We start from the raw sequence: 24458 nt of genomic DNA on the forward strand, positions 1-24458 counted from the left end.
TGTTCTTGAATCGGAAATTCACCGGTTGTTGAGTTCCCCTTTGAATTTAGGGTTTGGATTCTTTGATCTAACGATAATTAGACAATAATTATATAATTTTCTCCTTGGTGTGTACGTATTCGAATGGTTTGGTTTTTTGTTTGATGGGATTTTCTATCTTTAAGATGATCCAAACCGTTGATTGGCCAATGTAAATAGGTTATATATATAGTCTACACAGTAAATCGATGATAATGATGATCCTAATCCCCTAATCTCCCTGATATACAGGTTTGGATCATCGTAAGGTGATGATCTGTGGGGTGCAGCCTTTGATCTTGTGGCCATTTGAATGAACGGTTTGGATCATCCCCTTATAGTAGGTGGGCCAACTGCAATTTTCTAGTTCTCAGACTACCTTGTTATTGTTATGGTGAGACGCCTCTGCAGGTGTTCCTTGGCTTGCTGTATTATTATAATTATATAATGGGATTGCGTCTAATCTCGTCTTATAGTTGGTGTCTTACCATATCATGTGGATGCTTGTTTTCCAGCCGGTCTTTTGTTTCTTCATTTTCACTCCATGTGAGAAGAACCTGCCAAAAACAAGGTAAAGTCGGAAAATTTTCAGATACTCGAGAGAAAAAAAATGAGGAAAGAATCCCTATCCGGTGGTTGTAGCTTGTTTTCTACTGATCGTTGTGAGTTTTAAATTATTTTTTCTCTCGATAGTTTCGATGAATATATTAGGGTTCCATTGATTAATGAAATCTAACCCATGAAAGAAAAAGAAACAATAGGGATTGAACTGTTACATATGTCTTTTAGTTCTCAAGATTCTGGCCGGCAAGTGCAACCCTTAATTCTCTTCAGTAGATCGACTGTATTTAGGATATTTGGGACTTAAGTTTGGAATTGGGAGAGTTTTGGGAAATCCCATTGCCATGGATTCTGTGAATTCTAGTGAAGAAGAGGCGCCACTCGTTGCCGTTGAGGATTCTCCGAAAAACCATGCTAGAGATGTTCATATATTGAGCTTTGCCTTCTTGTTCATATTTCTGGCTTATGGGGCCGTTCAGAATTTGCAGAGCACTGTGAATACGGTGAGTAGTCCTGGTTTCCTTAATACGTGTCATTGGGTTGTTTTCTTGTTGGGTTGGGTTTTTTTGTGAATTTGTTTTGAGGTTTAATTTCATGGGTTTCTGATGCTTTTTATTGATTTTTCCTGATTGTTTTGCAATTGGGTTTATGGTTTTATTGATGGGTTTTACAAATTTTGTTAGGATTTTTCGTACTGATTGATTTCGAATGGGTGGTGAGCCATTGTATTTTCTCAATGGAGTTTCCCTTTTTTTTTTTTTTTTTTTTTTGAGATAAGTACTGTAGTTTTGGACTTTGGGTCTTTTGTTTTCTTCATGGTTTGTGATTGGTGGCTGCTCTCTCTCTCTTGGTGGGGTTCTCAGCTGGTGATTAGTGTGCATTTGATGGGTTTTGAATATGGTGATTGTTTTTTTTATTTATTACTATGTGTTCTTTTTAGTTGTTGATTTATCCTTTTTTCCTTGTATTTGTTGAGTGAATTTGTGATTTTTTTTGTTTTTTCTGGGTTTCTGACTTTCTGTTTTGGTTTATTCTCTTTTCTCTCAATTGGGTTTTGCAATTGGCAGCTTGGTTTTTGGTTTTCTTACTTGTTTTTGCAATTGATGCTTGTTTTACCTCAGGAGGATGATCTAGGTACTACTTCTATGGGAATATTGTATCTTTCCTTCACTTTGTTTTCGTTAGTGGCTTCTCCCATGGTTAGGTTGCTGGGAACAAAGAGCGCTCTGGTGCTTGGCACTACTGGTTATTGGTTGTTCATTGCGTCGAACTTGAAGCCATCCTGGTATGCATCATACTTATAGCTATAGGTTATTCTAACTACTGATGTAAATTGGGGGTTTGAGTTGATATTGTGCATTATATTCGAATTCCAGACCTTATTTCTCTTTATTTTAATTTGTTTTCCTCTTCAGTTCTCTTTGCTGTGTCATCATTGTAATTCCACTAGTTCCACATCTCTTGAAGGAGTAAATTCAACTTTTAAAGCAGAAATTTTTGGGACTCAATTTTCTTATTGTTTAGTTGTTGAACCTATGCAAGTTACCTCTGCTAATCCCCTAATTTATTTGCATCAATTAGCATTTAGGAGAGTCTAGTTCAATGGTTTATCCATTAAATGGCTTTACATAAGCCTTATAGGCTTGAATCTTGATCAATTAGCATTTAGGAGAGTCTTGTTCAATGGTTTATCCATTAAGTGGATAACCCTTATAGGCTTGAATATTGATCAATTAGCATTTAGGAGAGTCTAGTTCAATGGTTTATCCATTAAGTGGCTTTGCACAGGCTTGATCCAATGTGGAAGGCCAGTTCCAGTGTCCAACCCTAAGGCCATGGACATGGTTGGTGTTTGCAGCTGTCACACACCTTGGGTTTTCTCCATGGGAGAGCGCAAGCGAGATACATAGAAGGACGAGGAAACTCTATACAGGACGGAAAAGGGGCACTCTTATGTATTGTAGCTTTGATTCCGAATGATGTAGGATAGCCAACTGAAACAATCTATTCTAGGTTTTAGGCTCCGATCTGGAGCAAATAGGTTATAGAAATAAAAGCCTTTATCAATGAAGAAGAGAATGTACAAAGTAACAGAGAAATAGGACAAGAATTACAACCGTGGCCAGAATTCCCTATCAGAAGTGGGACACTCCAACAAGTGTGTCAGTGGAATCATGTAGCTCCCATGTGAACATGATGAAAAGGGAAATCTGAAATATATATCACGCGCAGCTGTTCCATCATATTCTCTTGTCTCCTACGAACCTCATGATTTACCCATCTGATAACACTAGCAGAAGTTGCTTCCACTACAACTGAGGATTTTGAAAAAATCCAAATGCCCTCCAATCAAGGTTTTAAATCTCGGTTTCGGTTTCGGTACGAAATCTTGTAAAATCAAAGAAGCGAAATTTCCGACTATCTGTGAAACGAAATTCCACCCGAAATTTCGGGTGAAATTTTGTTCTTTTCCAAAACTCTGCGCATTTCGTTTCGTTTTCTGCAGAAACCTAAATATTTCGGCCGAAATTTAAAAGCATGCCTCCAATAAGCTACATGCCAAAGCTTCAGGAGAGTTCCAGCCTTGATTGGACCTGCGCGAGCAAATTCAAACTACCTTTTTCACCCCTAATTATATCTATCATACAACAATGTGATCCATGTATAGATTCATAATCCTGGTCCCAGCAGTTTTGTGTTTGTAAGCAAGAAATGATTAGAAGAAACCTTTCTGAAGTCATCTTGCTGAACAACTTCGCTAATGTAGCAAAATGAAAGCTTCCTCCTCCTCCTACTGGTAGTGTTGGAAGCCTCTTGGATCCTATTCACTCACAAAAAATAACAGGAACTATGGTATGGACTTACTGTCATGTAAACTTCCTTCGTAGTGTTTCATGTATGACCACTACCTTGTTTTGATCTTGACACTCCACTCATCATTAATCACTTTCTTACTGGCTTTAGGCGGCATCTTGAAAATTGCATTTTTTTGAATAGCTTCATTGTGAGTATTGTAACAGCCTTCAAAATTATTTAGAAAAGTACAAAGGAGTGGAGTGCAATTAATGAAACAAAGCAGTGTGCATATCAGTTCTGTATAAATATTGCCAACATACTATTAACCATATAGATTGATCATGTCACGATTCTCTGTTGCTACGAGTGCTTAGATATGTTCTTATGCGTGAAACAATGTATAATACTTCTATAGTTTTACCTTGCCCACATCACTTCTATTGGATCTAAATTTGCTTCTGCCTGTAGGTATACAATGGTGCCAGCTTCTGTATACCTTGGGTTTGCCGCATCAATAATTTGGGTTGGACAGGTGGGCAGCCATATGCATTAGATTGCATGCCGCTTTCTTCTTACCTATTTTGACGGAAGAGAAGGAATAATTTTTTGGTTCTTATTCTGTTCTGGTATCTCAGGGAACGTATCTCACTTCTGCTGCCCGTAGCCATGCAAAAGCTTCCCATTTACATGAAGGAACAGTCATTGGTAACTTCAATGGAGAATTTTGGGGCATGTTTGCAAGTACCCAGGTGAATTAGCTAGTACATTTCATATAGTGCACCATTACGAGAACGTTCTATTCTCAGTTTATTCATGTCATGTTTGCATGATTAGCCAATAATGCTGAGTTTTGAGTTTTCAGGTCATAGGCAATTTGATCTCCCTCGCTCTGTTGACAACTGGAAAGGTATGTTTCACCGTGAACCCTACTTATTTACTTGTAAATTGCTCTTTATCAGTTATATTTATCCTTTGTAATTATTGTGGATTTCTTGTCACTTTTTTTGTGGTTTGTTATGCTTCATATTTAGTATTGCAGTTTCTCATAGAAATCATCCCTCATCGTGTCTCATATGCAGTTCCGCCACATTTTACTGTCTGCATTCTGAATTCTCTTCCCAAAACATTGAAAAGTATTATCCACTTCTTAGATGAGAAAATTTCAGTAAGAGACTCTCCATTGGACACCATATGTTGTTTTCTCTCCTCATTCTTTCAAATGAGAAATTATATGATGCCCGACCGTCAAACAACAAGGGCGGAGAGAGAGAAAACTCCCCGCCCTTGATGTCCGATCCAGCAAAAAGTCAAAAAAAGGTGGCTTTTGCTGGATCGGAAATCAAGGGTGGAGGGGTTCTCTCTCTCCGTCCTTGTTGTCTGACGGTCGGGCATCATATAAATTCTCCTTTTAAATATACCCCTTAATAAACATCCAGGATATGCTTTTTTTAAAGCATCTTTTCTTGTGCAGAATAGGTAGGCCTTTCCTTGTACAGTCCTGAGGCTCTAGGTATGCTATATTTCAATAATAACATTTATAAAAGGGCGGCCTAGTGCACGAGGCTTCCGCCATTGCGGGGAGGGCTAGATGTACACAGCCTTACCTCTGCTTTACAGAGAGGCTATTTCCATGACTCGAACCCGTGACCACCAGGTCACAATGGAGCAACCTTACACAATGGAACAACTCAGCAACCTTATTTTAAATTCTATAATAACATTTATATTTATATTTATTTATGTATATATTTATATTTATCTTCAATAAAAATTTGCTATACTGACATCTCTGGTTGGGTCTTGAGTTGTGTTTGACCCCTCGAGGACGTCCATGTTTGGGACAATTTAAACATCCACGCCACTGGTAGGTTTTTTTTTTTTTTTTTTGGGGAAAATTTAAAGGAAAAATTTATTAAGAAAAACAAAATTACATCTGGGCCAGAGATTGCCCCACATACAAGGGGGCCCTTCTAGCACTTCCATTTGCAAGCAAATCAGCAATTTCATTCGCATTGCGAAGGATGTTGAAAAAGGAAAACGTATTAGAAATACATGTTTCTGAAATCTCATCTATGATTCCTGCTAATCTCCATGGGTCCGGTGAGGTATTCTTTGCATGTCAATGTTAAATAGCATGAAAGAATGTCTCTTGGATTACAACCATCTCCTTGCTCTGATGGACCAGTTACTAAAGATTTTTCTTGTCTTGCATTAACATAGGCTACCCAATAACACCAAATTTAATATTTGTTGAATTTGTAAACTTTATCCAAAAAGCCCTTTTTGGTTGTTAAAATTTATTTAGGACTAAAACTTGAACCAACGGACTGGAGTACCTTTTGCCACTTAGCTGTTGAGGCTATTAGCCCGATTTTGTTCATGTAAGTGTTGGATTTAACATATTTAATCATCTATGTCTCTCTTTCCCTTCCTTTGTACCCTGTGTATATCCTAGCATCGACATTTTCTTGCAATTGAATTTGATTGAGTCTCACGTAAAATAAGCCTCAGGTAGGTTGTGACAATTGCAGGTAAATGGAAGCATCAGTTGGCTGTGGACACTAATTATCTCTGTTTTGGATCAATTTGCTGGTTCACCTATTGATCCACTCAGTCTCCATTGAGCTTTAAAAAAAGTTTCACGCCTTCACTTTGATTTTGTAGAATTTCATTGGCTTGGTTGGGAACTGGGGACCATTTGTGTAGGTCAAGTGCTTGTAATCCTTATTTTGATTCCCACTCGGACCATTATGATACCCCTACACTAACATACCATACCTTTTTAAAGGAAACTTCCATGAATGGATGCTGACTTTATATTAGAAAAAGAGTGCATAATTTGTCATCTAGCATGAGATAATAACAGAAAGTTGTTTACTTACTGAAGAAGGCATGTTATATCCTTTACCACAAAGAAGTCCAATTACAATTTGAGATACGTGGTTTCATGGACCACCTCAAAGTTAAGAATTTTAAGCAAAAAAGAAGAAGAAAAGAATCAATTTCTTCCAATTACAATTTGAGAAACGTGGTTTCATGGACCACCTACAAAGTTAAGAATTTTAAGTAAAAAAGAAGAAGAAAAGAATCAATTTCTGTGGCCTTTTTGAATCGACTATATTGCATCATCATCATCCTCTCTCTCTCTCTCTAACTATCTAATTGATTAAATGAACATTAAAGTTTTGCTAATAAAGAAGAGTATGTGGATCTAGAAAACCTAAAAGAACCATACCTTGCTAGGCCAGTTCATTCTGGTCACTAGGGGCACGTGGTGCTTTGTTATAAGCTTGAGTTTTCAGGCTTGATCCCAACTTAATTACTAGGAAAAAAAGTTATATGTTGGAGTCCCCTATCTGGACAGTCCTTTGTGCAACTTCCACATGGAGCTCGATACTATTGCGTAATATGATAATCTCAGCTTCAATGCATTATCGTATCCAGCCAGCTATCATAAGCAACTATGTTGTTAATAATCAATAATATCGTACTCTTGCATTCGGTGTTGGCAAAGCCAATGTCTTAACCAGATTGTCCTATGTTGTCATTGTCCCATAATATTTTCCACTATCCTTTTTTCTATTTTTTCCATTCTTGATGTCCTTTTTTCTTCTTCATTTTTAATTCTGGTAGTTACGGACTTAAAGTGAACTTGTTTTATAAAAAAAACGAACTTAAAGTAATTTTTTATTTCTTTTGTACTATCGAATTATTGGTCTTAGTAAAATCTGTGTAAGGGTAGTAACTTAGTAAAAAATGAAGCAAACCATGTTACATGGATTCTTCGGAATGGGCGACGTATTCGTGTCAGACAGGTGTCAGATTCCAATACTTCAGGATTCTTTGCGACACTTCTAGATCGCTTTTATCTGTTTTCCTGAATAATACTGCCATAACTTTACAATTACGGAATTACCACATCTTTTGCGTTTTGTCTATTCTAATAGTAAGTTGCTCATATGGAAATAAAACATTATAATTACTTATTTGATTAACATTTTTCAATATATTACTTTCTGTAATCATATTATAATGTTAAAAAATTAAAATTTGAGAATTGATTTGAATATTTTAGCAAATCTGCGAATCTTTATTTTTGAGGTGTGTTGAATCCAACACTCGTATCTGTATTGATGCAACATAGGAAGGAAAAGTAAAGTAAAATGTGTGGCAGGACATACTTATATAGATTTTTTCTATTCGATTATTTATGTTTATTATTTTACATTGTTGTCCTATGCATATAGCAAATGATGTATTATTAGCTGAAAATATTAATTTGTTTCTTTCTAGTATTATTAACCTTTTCCTTTCATAAAATTTGAGAATTGATTTGAATATTTTAGCAAATCTGCGAATCTTTATTTTTGAGGTTTGTTGAATCCGACACTCGTATTTGTATTGATGCAACATAGGAAGGAAAAGTAAAGTAAAATGTGTGGCAGGAAATACTTATATATAGATTTTCTCTATTCGATTATTTACGCTTATTATTTTACATTGTTGTCCTATGCATATAGCAAATGATGTATTATTAGCTGAAAACATTAATTTGTTTCTTGTAGTATTATTAACCTTTTCCTTTCATAAAATTTGATAATTGATTTGAATATTTTAGCAAATCTTCGAATCTTTATTTTTGAGGTTTGTTGAATCCAACACTCGTATCTGTATTGATGCAACATAGGAAGGAAAAGTGAAGTAAAATGTGTGACAGGAAATACTTTTATATATACTAGGAAAAATGCACGTGCGTTGCACGTGGGACCCAAATATCAGTTCAAATAGTGCAAAATGAAGTGGCAATCTAATATTGGAGTTGATTAAAAGGAACAACTACTTAGGATCTATTCATATAATAGGGAAAACAATATTACTTTACCTTTTACCGAAATTTTCATCTGAAACCGAAACGTACACATTTCCAAGACGATCGAAACTTAAATTGAAATTTAAAATCTTGCTCTTAAGCATGGTTTGAAATTTCGACTGAAATCCAAATCCGGTCAACCTGAAATGGAATGAAATTTCTAAAGAAATTTCGTTTTGCCTCGAAATTTTATTCCGAAACTTAACCGAATTTTCAAATTTTCGATCGAAATTTCATTTCCCCCCGAAATCCCGTTCCGAAATTTAAGGAATATCCCAAAAAAACATGGATTTTATCCCTTATTTAATATTATCCTGAAATTTCGGCCAAAATTACTGAAATTTTGACCGAGTTAAAGTATCTTTTAAATTTATTTTTATGGATTTCGCCTGAAATCCGACTTAATCAATGAACGACTATTTTTTTCGTATAGAATTTTGACCGAAATTTCGGTAATTTCGGCTGAAATTTCGAGATAATATTAAATAATTATTAATATTATTTAATATTTTCCTAGCCCTCCAATCGATATAGGTTGATCCTAGCCCTCCCATCAATAGAGGTTTCCATAATTGTTGTTCCTCTTGAGGTGCTCGGAATCCGTCAATATTTTGCAAGTGTCCTATATGAGTAATATAAAGTAGTTGTTTCGTCATTATCATATGTCTTTACCTCTTCTTGGTATATTTTTTTCGTAATTGTCATAGACAGGTACCCTGTGTCGGTACTTTTCATATGTGGATTACGATTTTACCCTAAAGAAAGTAGTTAATATCATAACTTATTATTAAAGAGAATAGGCATAATACAGCTGGGATATAGATTGGATTTTTGGCAAAGGGTGGAAGAACTTAACCCACGATTCCGTCTTTATATATAGTAGTTAGATTTTCTCTATTCGATTATTTACGTTTATTATTTTACATTGTTGTCCTATGCATACAGCAAATGATGTATTATTAGCTGGAAACATTAATTTGTTTCTTCTAGTATTATTAACCTTTCCTTTCATAAAATTTGAGAATTGATTTGAATATTTTAGCAAATCTGCGAATCTTTATTTTTGAGGTTTGTTGAATCCTACACTCGTATCTGTATTGATGCAACATAGGAAGGAAAAGTAAAGTAAAATGTGTGACAGGAAATACTTATATATAGATTTTCTCTATTCGATTATTTACGTTTATTATTTTACATTGTTGTCCTATGCATACAGCAAATGATGTATTATTAGCTGGAAACATTAATTTGTTTCTTCTAGTATTATTAACCTTTTCCTTTCATAAAATTTGAGAATTGATTTGAATATTGTAGCAAATCTGCGAATCTTTATTTTTGAGGTTTGTTGAATCCGACACTCGTATCCGTATTGATGTAACATAGGAAGGAAAAGTAAAGTAAAATGTGTGACAGGAAATACTTATATATAGATTTTTCTCTATTCGATTATTTACTTTTATTATTTTGCATTGTTGTCCTATGCATACAGCAAATGATGTATTATTAGCTGGAAACATTAATTTGTTTCTTCTAGTATTATTAACCTTTTCCTTTCATAATCTTATCATTATTTGATGTGCATTCAATAAATACTGGTTTGATATTATCTGAAAACATTAATTTGTTTCTTCTAGTAATATTTTTAACCTTTTCTTTCATAATCTTATCATTATTTGATCTGCATTCATTAAATAATGGTTTGATTACGCCTGCGTCTTCCTTGAGTCATCGAGTGTAATTTGGCTCGTGGGAGTGCCTTGTGTCTGATACGACTTGGAAATTTGCCAATACTAAGCATAAATGAATCAAATGATTTGTTTCTATCTCTTCTGCAATATGCAAGTCAGAAATCGAGATGGTTCACTGTTAGAAATGAATCAAATGATTTACCGTCTCAGATTGCCCGATTTAAAAGTTTGTCGTAGCGCAAATTTATGGCCTTCAAACCTCCTTGCACAAACTGTGCTATCAGTGTATTGACGATAATGATTTTTGAGCTGGAGCATGTAGCAACCTAGGATATCACTCAGCATCCCATTACCTTTTTATTGGGGTGACCTGTCTGAGCCATCGCCTTTCCCTGAAGAGATCCAGCAAAGCAGAACCTTTTTTTTTTTCATGAATAGAACTGTACGTTCTTGCGTAAACAATAATAACACAATTCCTTTTGAAAGAAATCCTAAACAAGATACATGTGGATGTGCCGGAAGCTTTTCCTTGATGTTGTGAGCCATGTACTTGCAGATGAGATCAAATTTCGGGCATTAATGAATTATTTTATGCATTCGATAAGATATATTTAATTGGTTCTCTAACACTGACTACCATAATAGTACTTTATCAATAATTTGACATGCAATTTTTAAATTTTTACCGTTGGTTCATACTTAGTCTAATGCTACCTTTTTATTTTTATTTTTGACACATAAGAAAAGAGGGGGGGGGGGGGTGTTGTTACAGAGCATTGGTTCTCTCTTTGGAACTTTTAGGTGGAAGACTTAGAGAACACAAAAGGAAAATACAGATACTGAGCTCAAGCAAATAAGTTTGCATGATCCCAAAAGAAAAAGGGAAACCAATCTACGAATAGGCTGAAACACTGGTATTAAGGTCACAGAGTTTAAGTTTAAGGTGGAAAATTTAGAGCAGTTAATAAGTAAAAGAAGATATCGGGCAGAAAGCATATAAGTTGCGTACCATCAGTTGTGTTATACCAGATTCCACCAATACCCACTCTCTATGCTTATATATGCATGGATAATTATGAGGTTTTGATTTATGACAGTTTCTTGTGTATTTGAGAGATCCTATTGTAAACCTTATCTTTCTATGCCGTATTTACTGATGATTATCATATGCATGTATTACTACAGGGAGGTGGCACAACCTTGTTATTCACTGTCTTCCTTGGTAGCATGACTTTGGGTACCATATTGATGTGCTTCTTAAGTAAAAGGGACAGTGAAAAAGAGAATCTTCCAACACCTTCTGCCAGTGTCTTTTCTTCTGTCGTACCTCTATTGAAGTTGGTCATTGCTCCTCTGTGTGACAAACGGATGCAGTTGATTATCCCTCTTCTTGCATATTCTGGCTTGCAACAAGCGTTTGTGTGGTAAATGTTTGACTTATGTGGTATTTATGGGTTGAAATTTCGGCCGGGAGGACCGACACCAAAAGTAACTTGAATCGGCGTCGGTCCAAGATTTCAGTCGAAATTCCGAATTTTCGGCCGACATTACAAATTTTCGGTAATTTCAGCTGAAATTTAAATTGTAGCCGGAATTTAGAATTTTAGGCTAAAAATTCGGATTTTGCCAATTTTTTTTACGGAATTTTGGCCGACATTTCAATTTGGGCTGAGTCCGAAACTGATACCGAAACCTAAATTTCAAACCTTGATTGTATTTTACGTATTAGTTGATGAATCTGTGCTTATAGTAGTCCCACATGTTCTTTTTGTTCTTTTGGTATTTTACTTATGCCTTCTCATTAACAGGGCTGAATTCACTAAGGACATTGTAACTCCTGCACTTGGTGTGTCAGGTGTGGGTGCTGCAATGGCGGTATATGGGGCTTCTGATGCAATAGTAAGTATTATCAGGCAGATAATTCATTGCTTTTCATGGTAAAATATGTCTTTGATCAGTGATGTCATGCAGTTTATTTTAAAGTTGCCAATACCCAATAATGTCTGAAAAGCTTAAATGAATCACCTTATAAAGCGCTCGTAAACTCTTGAATGCTTAGAAGCAACCTGGCTCTCAGGAATGGATCGAAAGAAAGTAAAGGAAAGAAGCAGAAATGTGACACTAGGAAAAAGAACTATAAGTAGGTTACCATGCTTTTTCTTTATGGACTGGTAAAAAAGAACGTGGTAGGTTACCATTCTTTTCATGGTAAAATATGTCTTTGATCAGTGATGTCATGCAGTTTATTTTAAGGTTACCAATACCCAATAATGTTTGAAAAGCTTAAATGAATCACCTTATAAAGCGCCCGTAAACTCTTGAATGCTTAGAAGCAACCTGGCTCTCAGGAATGGATCGAAAGAACATAAAGAAAGTAAAGGAAAGAAGCAGAAATGTGACACTAGGAAAAAGAACTATAAGTAGGTTACCATTCTTTTTCTTTATGGACTGATAAAAAACAACGTGGTAGGTTACAGAAAATTCAAAATTCTAAAGCTCTAAACTCACTGTCTGACTAAAGATCCAACTTCTTCCAAAACTAAAAAAGGCAACCTAACTTTGGGATTGCGTCACTTCATATAGGCGTGATCCCTTTCATGCAGGATCCATCCGACAATAATAACTGAACATGTCATATTCCTTTACTAAATTATTATTTTTTGAATGGATACTTCATTTATTCAGCAAAGGAGGTAATCCCGGGGAACTAAGATGGTCGGATAGAAAGAAAGAAAAATAGAGAAATGAAACCTATGCAAAAGAACCCTCAAGGAGGGAGAAAATTAAATATCCCAAGATTGGGTCTATTGACCCCGTCGATAGCCAAGCGTTCGACCTCACTATTGGCCGATCTTCTCATTTTGGGATCTAGCATTATGAATCTCAATCCTTCCCATGATTTCTTCACTAGTGTCAGCGAATCTCAAAGGATAGAGACATTCCTTGCTCAGCCACCTGATGAATTTGAGCGAGTCTCCTTCCACATTGATGCTTTAGAGGTCCCTATGATCTACCAACATGATCCCCTGAAGTATAGCAGCCACTTCTGCTTTTATAACATCTTTAATCCCAATGGAACAGGAGATAGCCCACTTGGTGATGTATTTGTCATCCCTAAGAAGAACCCCCCCACTCTTGCTGGACCTGAGTTTCCAAAACTATAGCCACCAAACTTAAGCTTGACTTGACATGGACTAGTAGGGATCCAGCTCGAAGTTGGAATGTTCTCCTCCTCTAAGGTGCTTCACACTTCAATTCATTAGATGTTCTGTTGTAGGAGTTAGGAACTTAAAGCTATAATGGCTTGTCATCCATTTTATACCTTATTAAATAGCGGACTGTGGTTACTTAATGTTAAGCATTTTGTAGGATATTAAATATTTACAGTGGTTAGTCCCCCTTGCTATCTGAGTGGGAAAGCACTTTGTAGGACCCCTACTAGCGAGGGAGTGTCATGGGAGTCCTATGGGTTTCTTGATACAGGTTTTAGTCAATTGACTTACCTACAAGAGAGAGAGAGAGAGAGAGAGAGAGAGAGAGAGAGAGAGAGAGAGAGAGAGAGAGAGAGAGAGAGAGAGAGAGAGGCCAACATTTGTGTGCTACATTTCATATGTCTAGAAATTTTTCAATTACCTCATGGAATTGAAAAAAAAATATTCACTTATTTGATTCAGGGTCTGGATCCATTTGTCTAGTAGGCATTTATCACAACTGATATTTGAAGGTTCATCTGATATTTGGAATATTTTAGATTGTTCACATGCAGCACCCAGCCAAAGTCTTTTTTTTTTTACACATGCATCGTTTCAGTTTAATCCAAATGGATTCTATAACTTCTCATGGGATGGTTGAACTGGTTGTCAGTGTTCATTGGTTGCTGGGCGGTTCACATCTGGTCTGTCTTCAATCACTTTGATTGTTTGTGGAGGAGCTTTTCTTCAGATCCTTATACTCTTATGGCTTTTGCTGAAGTACAGGTGAGGTTTGCCATGCAACCCCCCTTTTTGAATAGTTCCTATAAAAATTAGGCATATATATACGTTTGTCTATCAAAGTTGTGTACAACTGTAGTTCAATTATATTCATCTTTGTTCCTTGATTATTTCCAGTAACTTTGGTACTTATATCTAATTTTCATGCAGCTTAACAAGTGGTGTACTTGGAACCGTATATCCACTACTTATGGCCATGATATGGGGTGTGGGAGATGGAGTGTTCAATACACAGCTGAATGCAATACTTGGAATGCTCTTCAGACATGATACGGTAGTGGTTAAAAATTTATTAGCATATTTAAACTTAAGAATTTTACTTTTTGTGTTCTTTCATTATCTGCATATTATACTTGTGTAAATTCTTAGAACCTCTTAAGCTTCTTAATCAAATTAAATCTCATTTTTAACTTGATATCAATTGGCATCCTTGTATTCATAACTTCACTGTTTTGATTGATTTGTCCGTATTATGTTGCTAGTATATAATATCGGAACCTTACATGTACTATAGACCTTCCTTTCTGGTGTTCATGCCAGATGTGTTAGGTTAGGTGCAAGTTCTTTACTCATGTTTTAGTTTTAAAATTCTTGGGTTAAACTATTGAAGCGCCACATTTTACCATAATTATGTTGGATGCATTTATAAAATGCTATGATTTGTGGACACGGACACGAGTGTCGCGTGTCGACACAGACACGGCAAACCCTCAAAATTTAGAAACGGGGACACGGTCAAAACAAAGGTATGTATGATCATGATTTGTAGACATGGATTTGTGAGTTTCAACACGGATACTAAGTGTCTTACATGGCAATTCCTAAAAATCTGGAAATGGTGACACACCTATACACCTACATGCATAATTACTGATTACAGTCATAATCTACAACAATAACAAACTAATAAATCTTAGCATTAATCAACTATAATCTGAAACAAACATGAGATAAACAAAAACAACACATTCATTCATTTAATCTGTTCACTTCCATCTCTAATATGCAGCTAGAAAGGAAGGCTAGTAGGATACAATGAATATGATATTGGAATAAGAGTTTGTCTAGGGTTTTTGGTTTAGGGGAGGGGATATAACAACAAATATTAGCTAAAGAAGAGAAGGGTTAATAATAAAAGAGGTAAACACAATATTCATTAATAAAACAGAATCTGACTCTTGACATGGTAGAAAAACTTATTGACACGCCCACATTAAGTCTGACACTTCTAGTAGTACATTTAAAAGTGTTAAAAGGAGTGTCGATACGTGTGGACACGCGTGTTGTGTCGGACACGTCAGGACACATGTTTCAGCAAAAAATTCAAAATGTCGGCTAAATAATAGGTACAATGGTGTTCTATTAATGCTGCATGCTTTGTCTGAACAACTTTTCTTGAAACACTTGTAATTGTAGACCTTTAGGCACCAGGGGTATTGTAATTTCTCTTTTGGTTGGTATAGGTAACTTTGTGATGGGGACCATCATAAGACCATATTTTAATTTTTAAGTGTGTTTTAGGTGTCTTTTAAGTTCTTTAAGTTATAATAGAGGTGTTAGAGTCTTTTTACATCAAAATAGCTAAGTTCTTTGGGTTATGTAAGTTTTAAAGAGGTCCCACATGTGTATTATGGTATTTTAAGTAGGAAGCAAGTAAGAGGGTAGTTTGGTCCAAAGGTATTATTTTTTGTAGGGTTTGAGAAAGTTCTAGTTCTTTTCTCCTTTCTTATATATTGTAAGCCTTAGGGCATTTTTCAAAAGAGAGAAAAAAAGAATGCTATGTTATGCTATGGATGAATGAAAAGATTTGAAGTTTTTTCCTCTGTGTGGATGTGATGCATTGGTGAATGAAAAGATTTGATGTCTACTCTTGCAAAGGTGCGATGCCTTAATCTTCCCTATGGTGCGATGCCTAGGAACCCCTTGGTGTGATACATTGGTTTTTGGTTGGTGAGATTCCGACCTTGCTATTTATCTCTTTCATGTTTCTTTTTTCTAGTTTTTCTCATAAATCACCTTCCCGGGAACCCGAAAAACCGCTCTTGCATTTTTTTTTGCGCTCATCTTCTACACAAAACCTCTAAAATATCCATTAAAAAAATTTCTCAATAGTAGGAACATCATTAAAATCCATCTGTATGCTGCTTCTCTCTCGTTTTTCCCCAAAACTCATTTTGCACCTCCCCGGCATCCTTTGAAAGCTTCCTGACATATGTCTGCGGCACTCTAAACCTACGCTAAACCTAGTAGAAATATGTTTCAATCTCATAACATATTTTAGGAACCAAAACGTAATTTTTACCCATCATTTGCAACCCTAGCATTCCTTCTATAGACCCATCCTGCATCAGATTTGGCATCCGAGAGAAATATCAGTTCAACATTCGACCATCCTCCTTTTAAAAAAAGTATGACGATCGAATGTTGTCCCCTCTTTCGTTTCTCTAATAATATTTCGTTACCTTTAAAAAAAAACATTTGATCGTCCTCCTACGTCACTCTGATTATCTGAGTACAGTCTCCCTTTCGATAAATCTCTCTTGCAATGAACTCTTTACTTGTTCTAAAGGAAATCACACTCAGAGTACAATATTCGGTCTGAGTAACTTCAGTTAGTTTTAGTGAAAAACTTGGCAATATAAGATATGTTTTGGCTTTTAACTCGTAAGCGGATTATGCTTAGAGATTGAAGTTGGAGACAGTGTCCCTCATTAAATAATAGGCAGATAGTTTTTCATGTAGAGGATTGAGAAGAACCAAATGGCACGAGCATCTCTCCGTTGATCAAAGAATTCCCAAATGCAAGAAATCTGAATTACCCATTTACCATTTTATATTAGGGAAATGTTATCAGCACTACCATGTTTTTATAGTTCCACAGTCATAGCTCGTCTTTTCTTTTTTAATTGGCTTGTGAGAGCTTTTTGGGAACTGTAATAACCTTTGAACAGCCCTTTAAATACTAAAAGTCTAGAAGCTTTAGCGGAAATATCAAAACACGGGTAGTGTTGATATCATTTCCCTTTATATTATCACCGAAACGCTGATAATAATCTGTCACTTGGGCCACCTTCAAGTTTTTTTTTTGAACAAGGCAGATTTATACAAAAAACAGAACCGAGATGGTCCTGAAGAGATACAATGAGAAGAGAAAAAAATTACAATAAGTCAAGGAGGAAGATAATCAAACCACTCTAAATCTGTTCTAAAAATACCTCCCCTAGCTAGAGAATCTGCTTCAGCATTGGGCCACCTTCAAGTTATCTCATTGTTTGCATACACAAGATTCAATTTCCATAATTATCAAAACACAAGTCCAGATTACTTTCTTTTGTATATTTTAGGAGCATTAGCTAATAGATCTTGCCATAATGAAATACTAATGAGCGTCTAATGAAATGTTGTACAGGAAGCAGCATTTTCACAGCTGAAGGTTTGGCAGAGTGGTGCGACTGCGGTTGTGTTCTTTCTGAGCCCATACATCACCTTTCACGCAATGTTGATCGTGATGATCGCTTCTCTCTGTGTTTCAATAGCTGGGTTTTTATTTCTAACTCTCAAGGTAGAAAATGCATTCTCTTCTGGATCTTGATATTGACAATCCATTTATTTTTCCTGTAAAATAATGTCTGACTTCTCTATCAAGATTTCTTAATTTCAATGTGGCTTTCTTAATTGAGCTTTCTGAGCATACTCATGGATCCCAATAGAACAGTCATAGAATGTGGGTCATCATCTAAAATGGGAATTTGCTACTATGGCCCACACTGGGACTATCGAATTGATTCTCATTTCTTTACTTTCCTTTGCCTCTTGATTTGAGAGGAAAGTCAAACAGTAAAAAATAGGTTGCATTTGGAAATTTATGGCCAGTCATGTGAATAGTAATTGGCAATCAAACACTGATAGGAAAAAGAAAATATATCCTTTTACTCTGATTTTCTCAGCCAATCAAACATGTGGAACCTTAAAAAAAGGGATTTCGATTAGCTAGCATGTGTGCATTATCTAAGACAGTTTCAAAATCCCCCCCCCCCTTAAAATTGTGGACTCCCTCGAGTTGACTCCCTTTTACCGCAGTCGCATTCTTGTTTGAGTCCGTATTTTTTCCTACAAAGTAAATCAAAACTCCTTTGACTTCTGATTTATGCCCACATCAACCAAGTACTCAGCCGCATCCACCTATTACTTGACCGTGTCGTGCCGAGTTGATTTTTGTTTTGAAACACTTGTCTAAGAAGGAAGAAGAAACACTACCAACTGATGCTTCATTCTCCCATATCAAGAAAACTACGGTGTTCTACTTCTATCACAGGTGATTTTGGTACATCTTGAGAAGGTTATTCCCCATTGAGGGGACCTTTTTTTGTATCATTAGAACAAATACTTTTGGCGCTCAAGTCCTTTCGCATTGGCTTGGCATATTTGAAAGGAGAAGAACAATAGAATATTCAATGATCATAGTAAGCACGTGGGATGAATAATAATGGAGATGAAAATTGATTTAATTCAATGAGCCAGGAACAATAAGGCTATATCCCCACTTCTAACTCAAAAAATACACTAAGGCCCTGTTCATTATGGATTTTGAGTCCAAAACTTTATTTATTGGGCTCAATATTAAAACATAATTTTTAGCTCAAGAATCAGTTTTGGACTCACAAATGGTTCTCAAAATCCAAAACAAATAGGGCCTCAGGAATTGGAAAAATGAATAATATTATGTCCTCCGGTTTGGGAGCCCCCCGCCATGGATAGATGAAGCTGAACTTTTACGGTAGTTCTTACGGTAAATAGGCGCAGACCGGGGTTAAGTCATATTTCGAGATGACTCCTCTCCTTTGTTTCCTCCGTATTTTCAAGGCAACTTGAAAGCAATCTTCAAGTTAAAGGTGGCAAATGTGCTTTCAGAGGCACACATAGCTTCATTAGGAAAAACCATCAACAACCTTCAATCTTTAAGATAGACAATCAGAAAGAAATACACCATCCCATTTTTTTTTGCATGAATAGAATGATTCAGATAAGAACTGTCAAAGATTATTGAGATTAATCTGTAGGATTTAACATTGCTAACAACAACTACAAACTGTATTGTAACTTCTTGAGTGAAAATAGGAAGTATTAGAACTTCATATTGAAGTCCATCATCGTTCTATATAGTAGAGAACACTCTAATCTTTAAAACCATACTCATATTATCAGACATAGAAAATACCTGGAAGAGCATTATAGCTTAGTAACATATACTACTAAAGGGGAGATCTCAGGCTAAGATTGCAAGATGGAAGTTATTCAAATATGTTGCGCTGACTTAACCAACTTGTGGCTGAAGACCCATAGCTTTTTCACAAGAATTGTGTCACTGGCCAACATGCTCGGCTTCATCTCATTGCAGTCAAGGAAGTACTTTCCCGTTGTGCCCTTGAGACTCGGATGCAGTGCAACATAGCATGTTGTTGCCGCTTCCTGAAAATAAGTAGAATCCATGTGTAATTGTACTAGTTTAAAATGCTCCTTAACATATGATGGAAGGTTATCCCCTTCCGGCAAGATCACTATGCACAGCGGAACAAAAATTGCATAGAATTTTAAAATTTTCTTTTGATCTTGCTTTTGTCCAAGATCCTAGAGTCTAGATTAGTTAATTAAGTTAATCAAACATAAATAAATACCTCTTTGAAGAAGAAATCAAGTAACCACGCTGCTTGATCTACTCTTCGAACGGTTGCGATCTCGTTCTAAACGCCGCGGACCCCACAAGTTGAACTGATGGATTGTTTTTCTTTACTTAGACTATTGTGAATGCGAATAACTCTTATTCACTTATTTAAGGTCTGACCTAATCAGTACCTTTGTTATAGAGAATAGAGAAATTGATTTGAAACCTTTCTATTTGAAACAATTTAAATTGGAAGAGAGATAGAGAGAGGGAGAGAGATGAAAAACTATTTTTCAAAGGGAGAAGCGAGGGAGAACGAATTTTTGAGTATTCCATACTTGAAATTTTGTTCTTCCCTCTCTCCTTTATATAAAGTAAAGTTTTGGTTTGATAAATCTCTGTTTCTCTCTCCCAATTCCAATCCAATTGAGAAACCGACTTGAATTGAGACTCCTCGAGTGAATGAGACTCTCCCAAACCTCGAAGGCTATGTGGGGACACTAAAGATACATGTAAGAACGTGTATGGAGGCCTCCCTCCAGCCCTTGTGGCCTTATCTCATAAGAGTTGGTGTTGAAAACAAATTGCTTACTTTGTAGATCCTACAATTTAGCAATTCTTATCCAACAAGGAGTTTGAGTGCAACTCAAAGTCCTTGAGCAATTTGGACTCAGTGTAGCAGCCACTTCTGCTTCTATCATTGATTTGTTCTACTCCCCGTTGCTATCTGAGTGGGGAAAGCACATCGTAGGACCCCTAGTGAGGGAGTATTACGGGGTCCACTGGGTAATTTTGTCACAGGTTTCAGTCAATTGACTTACCTACATTTGTGCACTACATTTCATATGTATTGAGATTTTCCAAGTACCTCATGGAATTGAAAAAAAAGAAGTTATTCACTTATTTGATTCACGGCCTGGATCCGTTTTTGTAATAGGCATTTATCACAACTGATATTTGAAGGTTTATCTGATATTTGTAATATTTTAGATTGTTCAAAGTCTTTTTTTTTTTTTAAACGCGGTATCGTTTTAGTTTAATCCAAATGGATTGTATAACTTCTCATAGGATGGCCATTGAACTTTTTGTGTCAGTGTTCATTGGTTGCTGGGCGATTTACATCTGGTCTGTCTTCAATCACTTTGATTGTTTGTGGTGGAGCTTTTCTTCAGATCCTTGTCCTCTTATGGCTTTTGCTGAACTATAGGTGAGGTTTGCCGCACAACCCTTTTTTAAATAGTTCCTATAGAAATTAGGCATATATACTTTTGTGTATCAAAGTTGTGTACAACCTGTTGTTCAATTATATTCATCTTGTCCCTTGGTTATTTCCAGTAACTTTGATACTTTATCTACTTTCATGCAGCTTAACAAGTGGTGTACTTGGCACTGTGTATCCACTACTTATGGCCATGATATGGGGTGTGGGAGATGGTGTGTTCAATACACAGCTGAATGCAATACTTGGAATGCTCTTCGAACATGATATGGTAGTGGTTAAAAATTGATTTGCATATCTATACTTATGAATTTTCCTTTTTTCTTTCTTTCATTATCTGCATATTATACGTGTAAATAGAACCTCCTAAGCGTCTAAATCAAATTCCATCATTTTTATCTTGATGTCAATTTGGTATCCTTATATTCATGACTTCGCTATTTCGATTGATTTATCCATATTATTTTGCTAGTATATATAATATTGGAACCCCTACATGTACTATAGACGTTCCTCTCTGGTGTTCATGACATATGTGTTAGGTTAGGTGCAAGCTCTTTACCCATGTTTTATTTTTAAAATTCTTGGGTTATTGAAGCACCGGATTTTACCATAATTAAGTTGGGATTCATTTGTATGATGGTGTTCTGTTAATGCTGCGTGACTTATCTGAGCTACTATTCTTGAAACACGTGTATCCCTTTACGCACCAAGGGTATTGTAACTTTTCTTTTGGCAGGTATGCTAAGTATAGCAACTTCTCTTTTGGTAGGTATATGTAACTCTGACTATCTGAGTACAGCCTCTCTTGCGATAAGCCTCTCTTGCAATGAACTCTTTACTTGTTCTAAAGGAAAAAAAACTCGAGTACAATTTTCACTCACTTCACTAAGTTAGGAGTGTAAAACTTGGCAATACAAGCTATGTTTTGGCTTTTAACATGTAAGTGGGTTATGCTTAGAGATTGAAGTATTTATTTAATTATTTAAACATGCATCTGTGTGATTATAATAGTCAATCATTGGAGATTTCCTGCCAGACTGCAGTAAGGCCATCCAAAGAAGTTTTTAAAGGCAAAAACCAGTTGAACACTGGTGTTCATAACTACTAAACTGAATGTCTCATCATAGTTGATACCATGTTGTTGGTTACAACCTTTTTCCACAATCCTAGCTTTGTACCATTCTAAACCCAATTGCATCAAACAATGTTCTTACCTGAAGGTCTAGACACAGCATCCCATGCGCCATTTCCGTGCAGGGATCCCATCTTATCACCCACAGCTTTGATCCATCAGTCATTAGCGATGGCCACTTTGAAGGATGGCTCGCTGATGGTTGCTGCTGTTAATATCAATGCTTGTTTGTTTGTTTGTGTTGATGACTATAGAACTTTTCATATCATTGAAGAATTCCCAGTGCGACAAATAAAAGAAGCCATCAGTCTACAAATCAAAAATTATCAACCTCTAGATCAGCAATCAATGTGTTAGAATGGGAGTTTGCATCCCCCCTCTTTAATCTCACGACCAATGACAAGAGGATAAGAGTGACTTATCAAGAGAAACATAACATGAGATTAATACTCAGGATGCAAGAGAGTAATACCTATATTTACGGTGTTCATCGGTACAGCCAACAAATATGCATAGAACTGCCGTCAGAGGTAGCTTTTTCCTCTGAGTTGATGAAATGTATCTCACCTTGATCTAAGTGATGCATACCTGTCAATGCTTGAAGCAGTGTCTGCTTGCAAAGAGTGGAAGAAGTTGGCATATTAATAACATGGGCAGCAATATGAAATGCTTTGGAGCATCAGAGTCGAACACCATCAAAAGGTCTGCCTTAATAACTTCATATAGTGCCATTCAAGACAGAAAACAGACGGAGATGCTGAAAAAAGAAAAAAAGAAAAGACATTCTCTGATTTTGCGTGAAGTTTTAGAGAGTGTCACTCTTTAATTCACAAATAGGCAGAGTTCTTCATGCAGAGGATTGAGAAGAACCAAATTGCATATGACTATCTCTCAGTTGATCAAAGGATTACCAAATGCAAGAAATCTGAAATACCCGTTTTATATTATCACCGGAATTCCGCTTATGCCGTAAATAATCTGTTACTTGGGCCACCTTCAAGTTATCTCTTTACACACAAGATTCAATTTCAGGCTAGATTTCTTTCTCTTGTATATTTTAGGAGCAGTAGCTAATAAATCATGTCATAATGAAATACTAATGAGCGGCTAACGAAATGTTGTACAGGAAGCAGCATTTTCACAGCTTAAGGTTTGGCAGAGTGGTGCGATTGCGGTTGTGTTCTTTCTGAGCCCATACATCACCTTTCATGCAATGTCGATCGTGATGATCGCTTCGCTCTGTGTTTCAATAGCTGTGTTTTTATTTCTAACTCTCAAGGTAGAAAATGCATTCTCTTCTAGATCTTGATATTGACAATCCATTTATTTTTGCTGTAAAATAATGTCTGACTTCTCTATCAAGATTTCTTAATCTCAATGTGGATCTTGATATTGAGAATCCACTTTTACAGCCCTTCTCAATGCATTTTATTGGATTTTCTTAGAAATTACATAATTTTTTGGAAAAGACAAACAAAAGGAGTGGAATTGCTGCAAATAAGGGGTGGGAATATTATTTCCTTATGAGGAAACTATAAAACGACCAAGGAGTGTGCCTATATTATAAGAAAAGAGAGTGCAGATATCATTTTCTTTGTATTTTTATTTGAAAAAATGTTTTGGATAGGGGTGTGAACAGATCCACTTCAGATCGGATCCACCTATTTCTTGGTCTTCCAAAGAGTTTTCGGATCCTATTTTCCGGATCTAGTCAGGGAAATGAAATCTTGTGTCCCTTTTGGGAATTGCTAGCCTAGGGTCCTTTCCATCGCGTTGTGAAGTCCAGTATATTTCAAAACAGTAGAGTGGGCCCACTTCTTTGGATGATCCAAAGCGGGCTATTCTTTTTGAAAATTACTGCGCTTCACGAGCACTCTCCATCTGATTTTGTGACTTGGTATATAAATCCAAAATAATTTTCTGACCTGAGGTATAGATCAAATGGACACCCCGAATCCATTTCATTAACATTCGGATCTTTTGGATCCATAGGATGGTCCAGCTCCATTCACATACCTTCTCTCCCCACACTACCAAGTATCAACTATGTCTCGGTTGTAGGTCCGACCCCCAGAAAGAAAAGATTAAAAAATAAGGACTTTGAACTACGAGCGGCCGTGGCTAATGTACGCCATGACGTGGACGGCATTTGTTGTGTCATTCTCACCGGAGATGGCATTTGCGTCGGCTGCCAGATTGGAGAGGGGCCCATGAGGCCCGGTTCTGTAATTAGGATCCCGCTGGACTGGCCCGGAGAAGCGTTCTGCTTTCCTGCTAGGCTTTTCGGAATATCCGCCATGGATTTCTTAGTTCCTCCAGTCTTTGCCTTGTGCATCGTTGTTGGGTCTTCTTGTTTCGTTCGAGCCATTTGGTTGTGGGAAGACGGATGACTCCACCTCCTAACAAATTGCGCTTAAGAATGCACTGTCCTGCATTTGATTGTCGGAATGGGAATGATATTTCCCCTCACTTTATCTAGGAACTGAGGTGGGCACCTTAAATTTTATTAATGGAAAA

At 36.4% G+C, this 24458-nt stretch overlaps 1 protein-coding gene and 1 long non-coding RNA gene across 2 annotated transcripts; one reads left to right on the forward strand and one right to left on the reverse strand.

Annotated features, from left to right (window-relative positions):
- Positions 1-514: 514 nt before the first annotated feature.
- LOC143851950 (Major facilitator superfamily protein) lies at positions 515-17600 on the forward strand. Its single transcript, XM_077361464.1, has 11 exons — positions 515-680; positions 808-1082; positions 1701-1864; positions 3844-3907; positions 4011-4124; positions 4238-4282; positions 11119-11357; positions 11742-11832; positions 13798-13910; positions 14076-14199; positions 17335-17600. The coding sequence occupies exons 2-11, from the start codon at positions 924-926 to the stop codon at positions 17515-17517; spliced, it is 1296 nt and encodes a 431-aa protein (XP_077217579.1). The 5' UTR covers positions 515-680; positions 808-923; the 3' UTR covers positions 17518-17600.
- Positions 17601-18953: 1353 nt separating this feature from the next.
- Positions 18954-22349, reverse strand: LOC143851953 (uncharacterized). Its single transcript, XR_013236570.1, has 2 exons — positions 22024-22349; positions 18954-19394 (listed from the first exon to the last, which is right to left on the reverse strand). It is a non-coding gene; the product is annotated as an uncharacterized LOC143851953 (long non-coding RNA).
- Between the last annotated feature and the right edge of the window lie 2109 nt (positions 22350-24458).

The sequence above is a fragment of the Tasmannia lanceolata genome, unplaced genomic scaffold (genome assembly GCF_043159265.1).
Source record: "Tasmannia lanceolata isolate RefF3 unplaced genomic scaffold, GAP_Taslan_0.1 ptg000018l, whole genome shotgun sequence".
Classification (NCBI taxonomy): Eukaryota; Viridiplantae; Streptophyta; class Magnoliopsida; order Canellales; family Winteraceae; genus Tasmannia; species Tasmannia lanceolata.

What these genes read in the sequence shown, in the direction of transcription:
- LOC143851950 (XM_077361464.1), top strand. Translation starts at nt 924, where the DNA reads ATGGATTCTGTGAATTCTAGTGAAGAAGAGGCGCCACTCGTTGCCGTT. An exon ending in TGCAGAGCACTGTGAATACG is followed by an intron (nt 1,083 to 1,700) that starts GTGAGTAGTCCT and finishes GTTTTACCTCAG; the next exon opens with GAGGATGATCTAGGTACTAC. An exon ending in TCGAACTTGAAGCCATCCTG is followed by an intron (nt 1,865 to 3,843) that starts GTATGCATCATA and finishes TTCTGCCTGTAG; the next exon opens with GTATACAATGGTGCCAGCTT.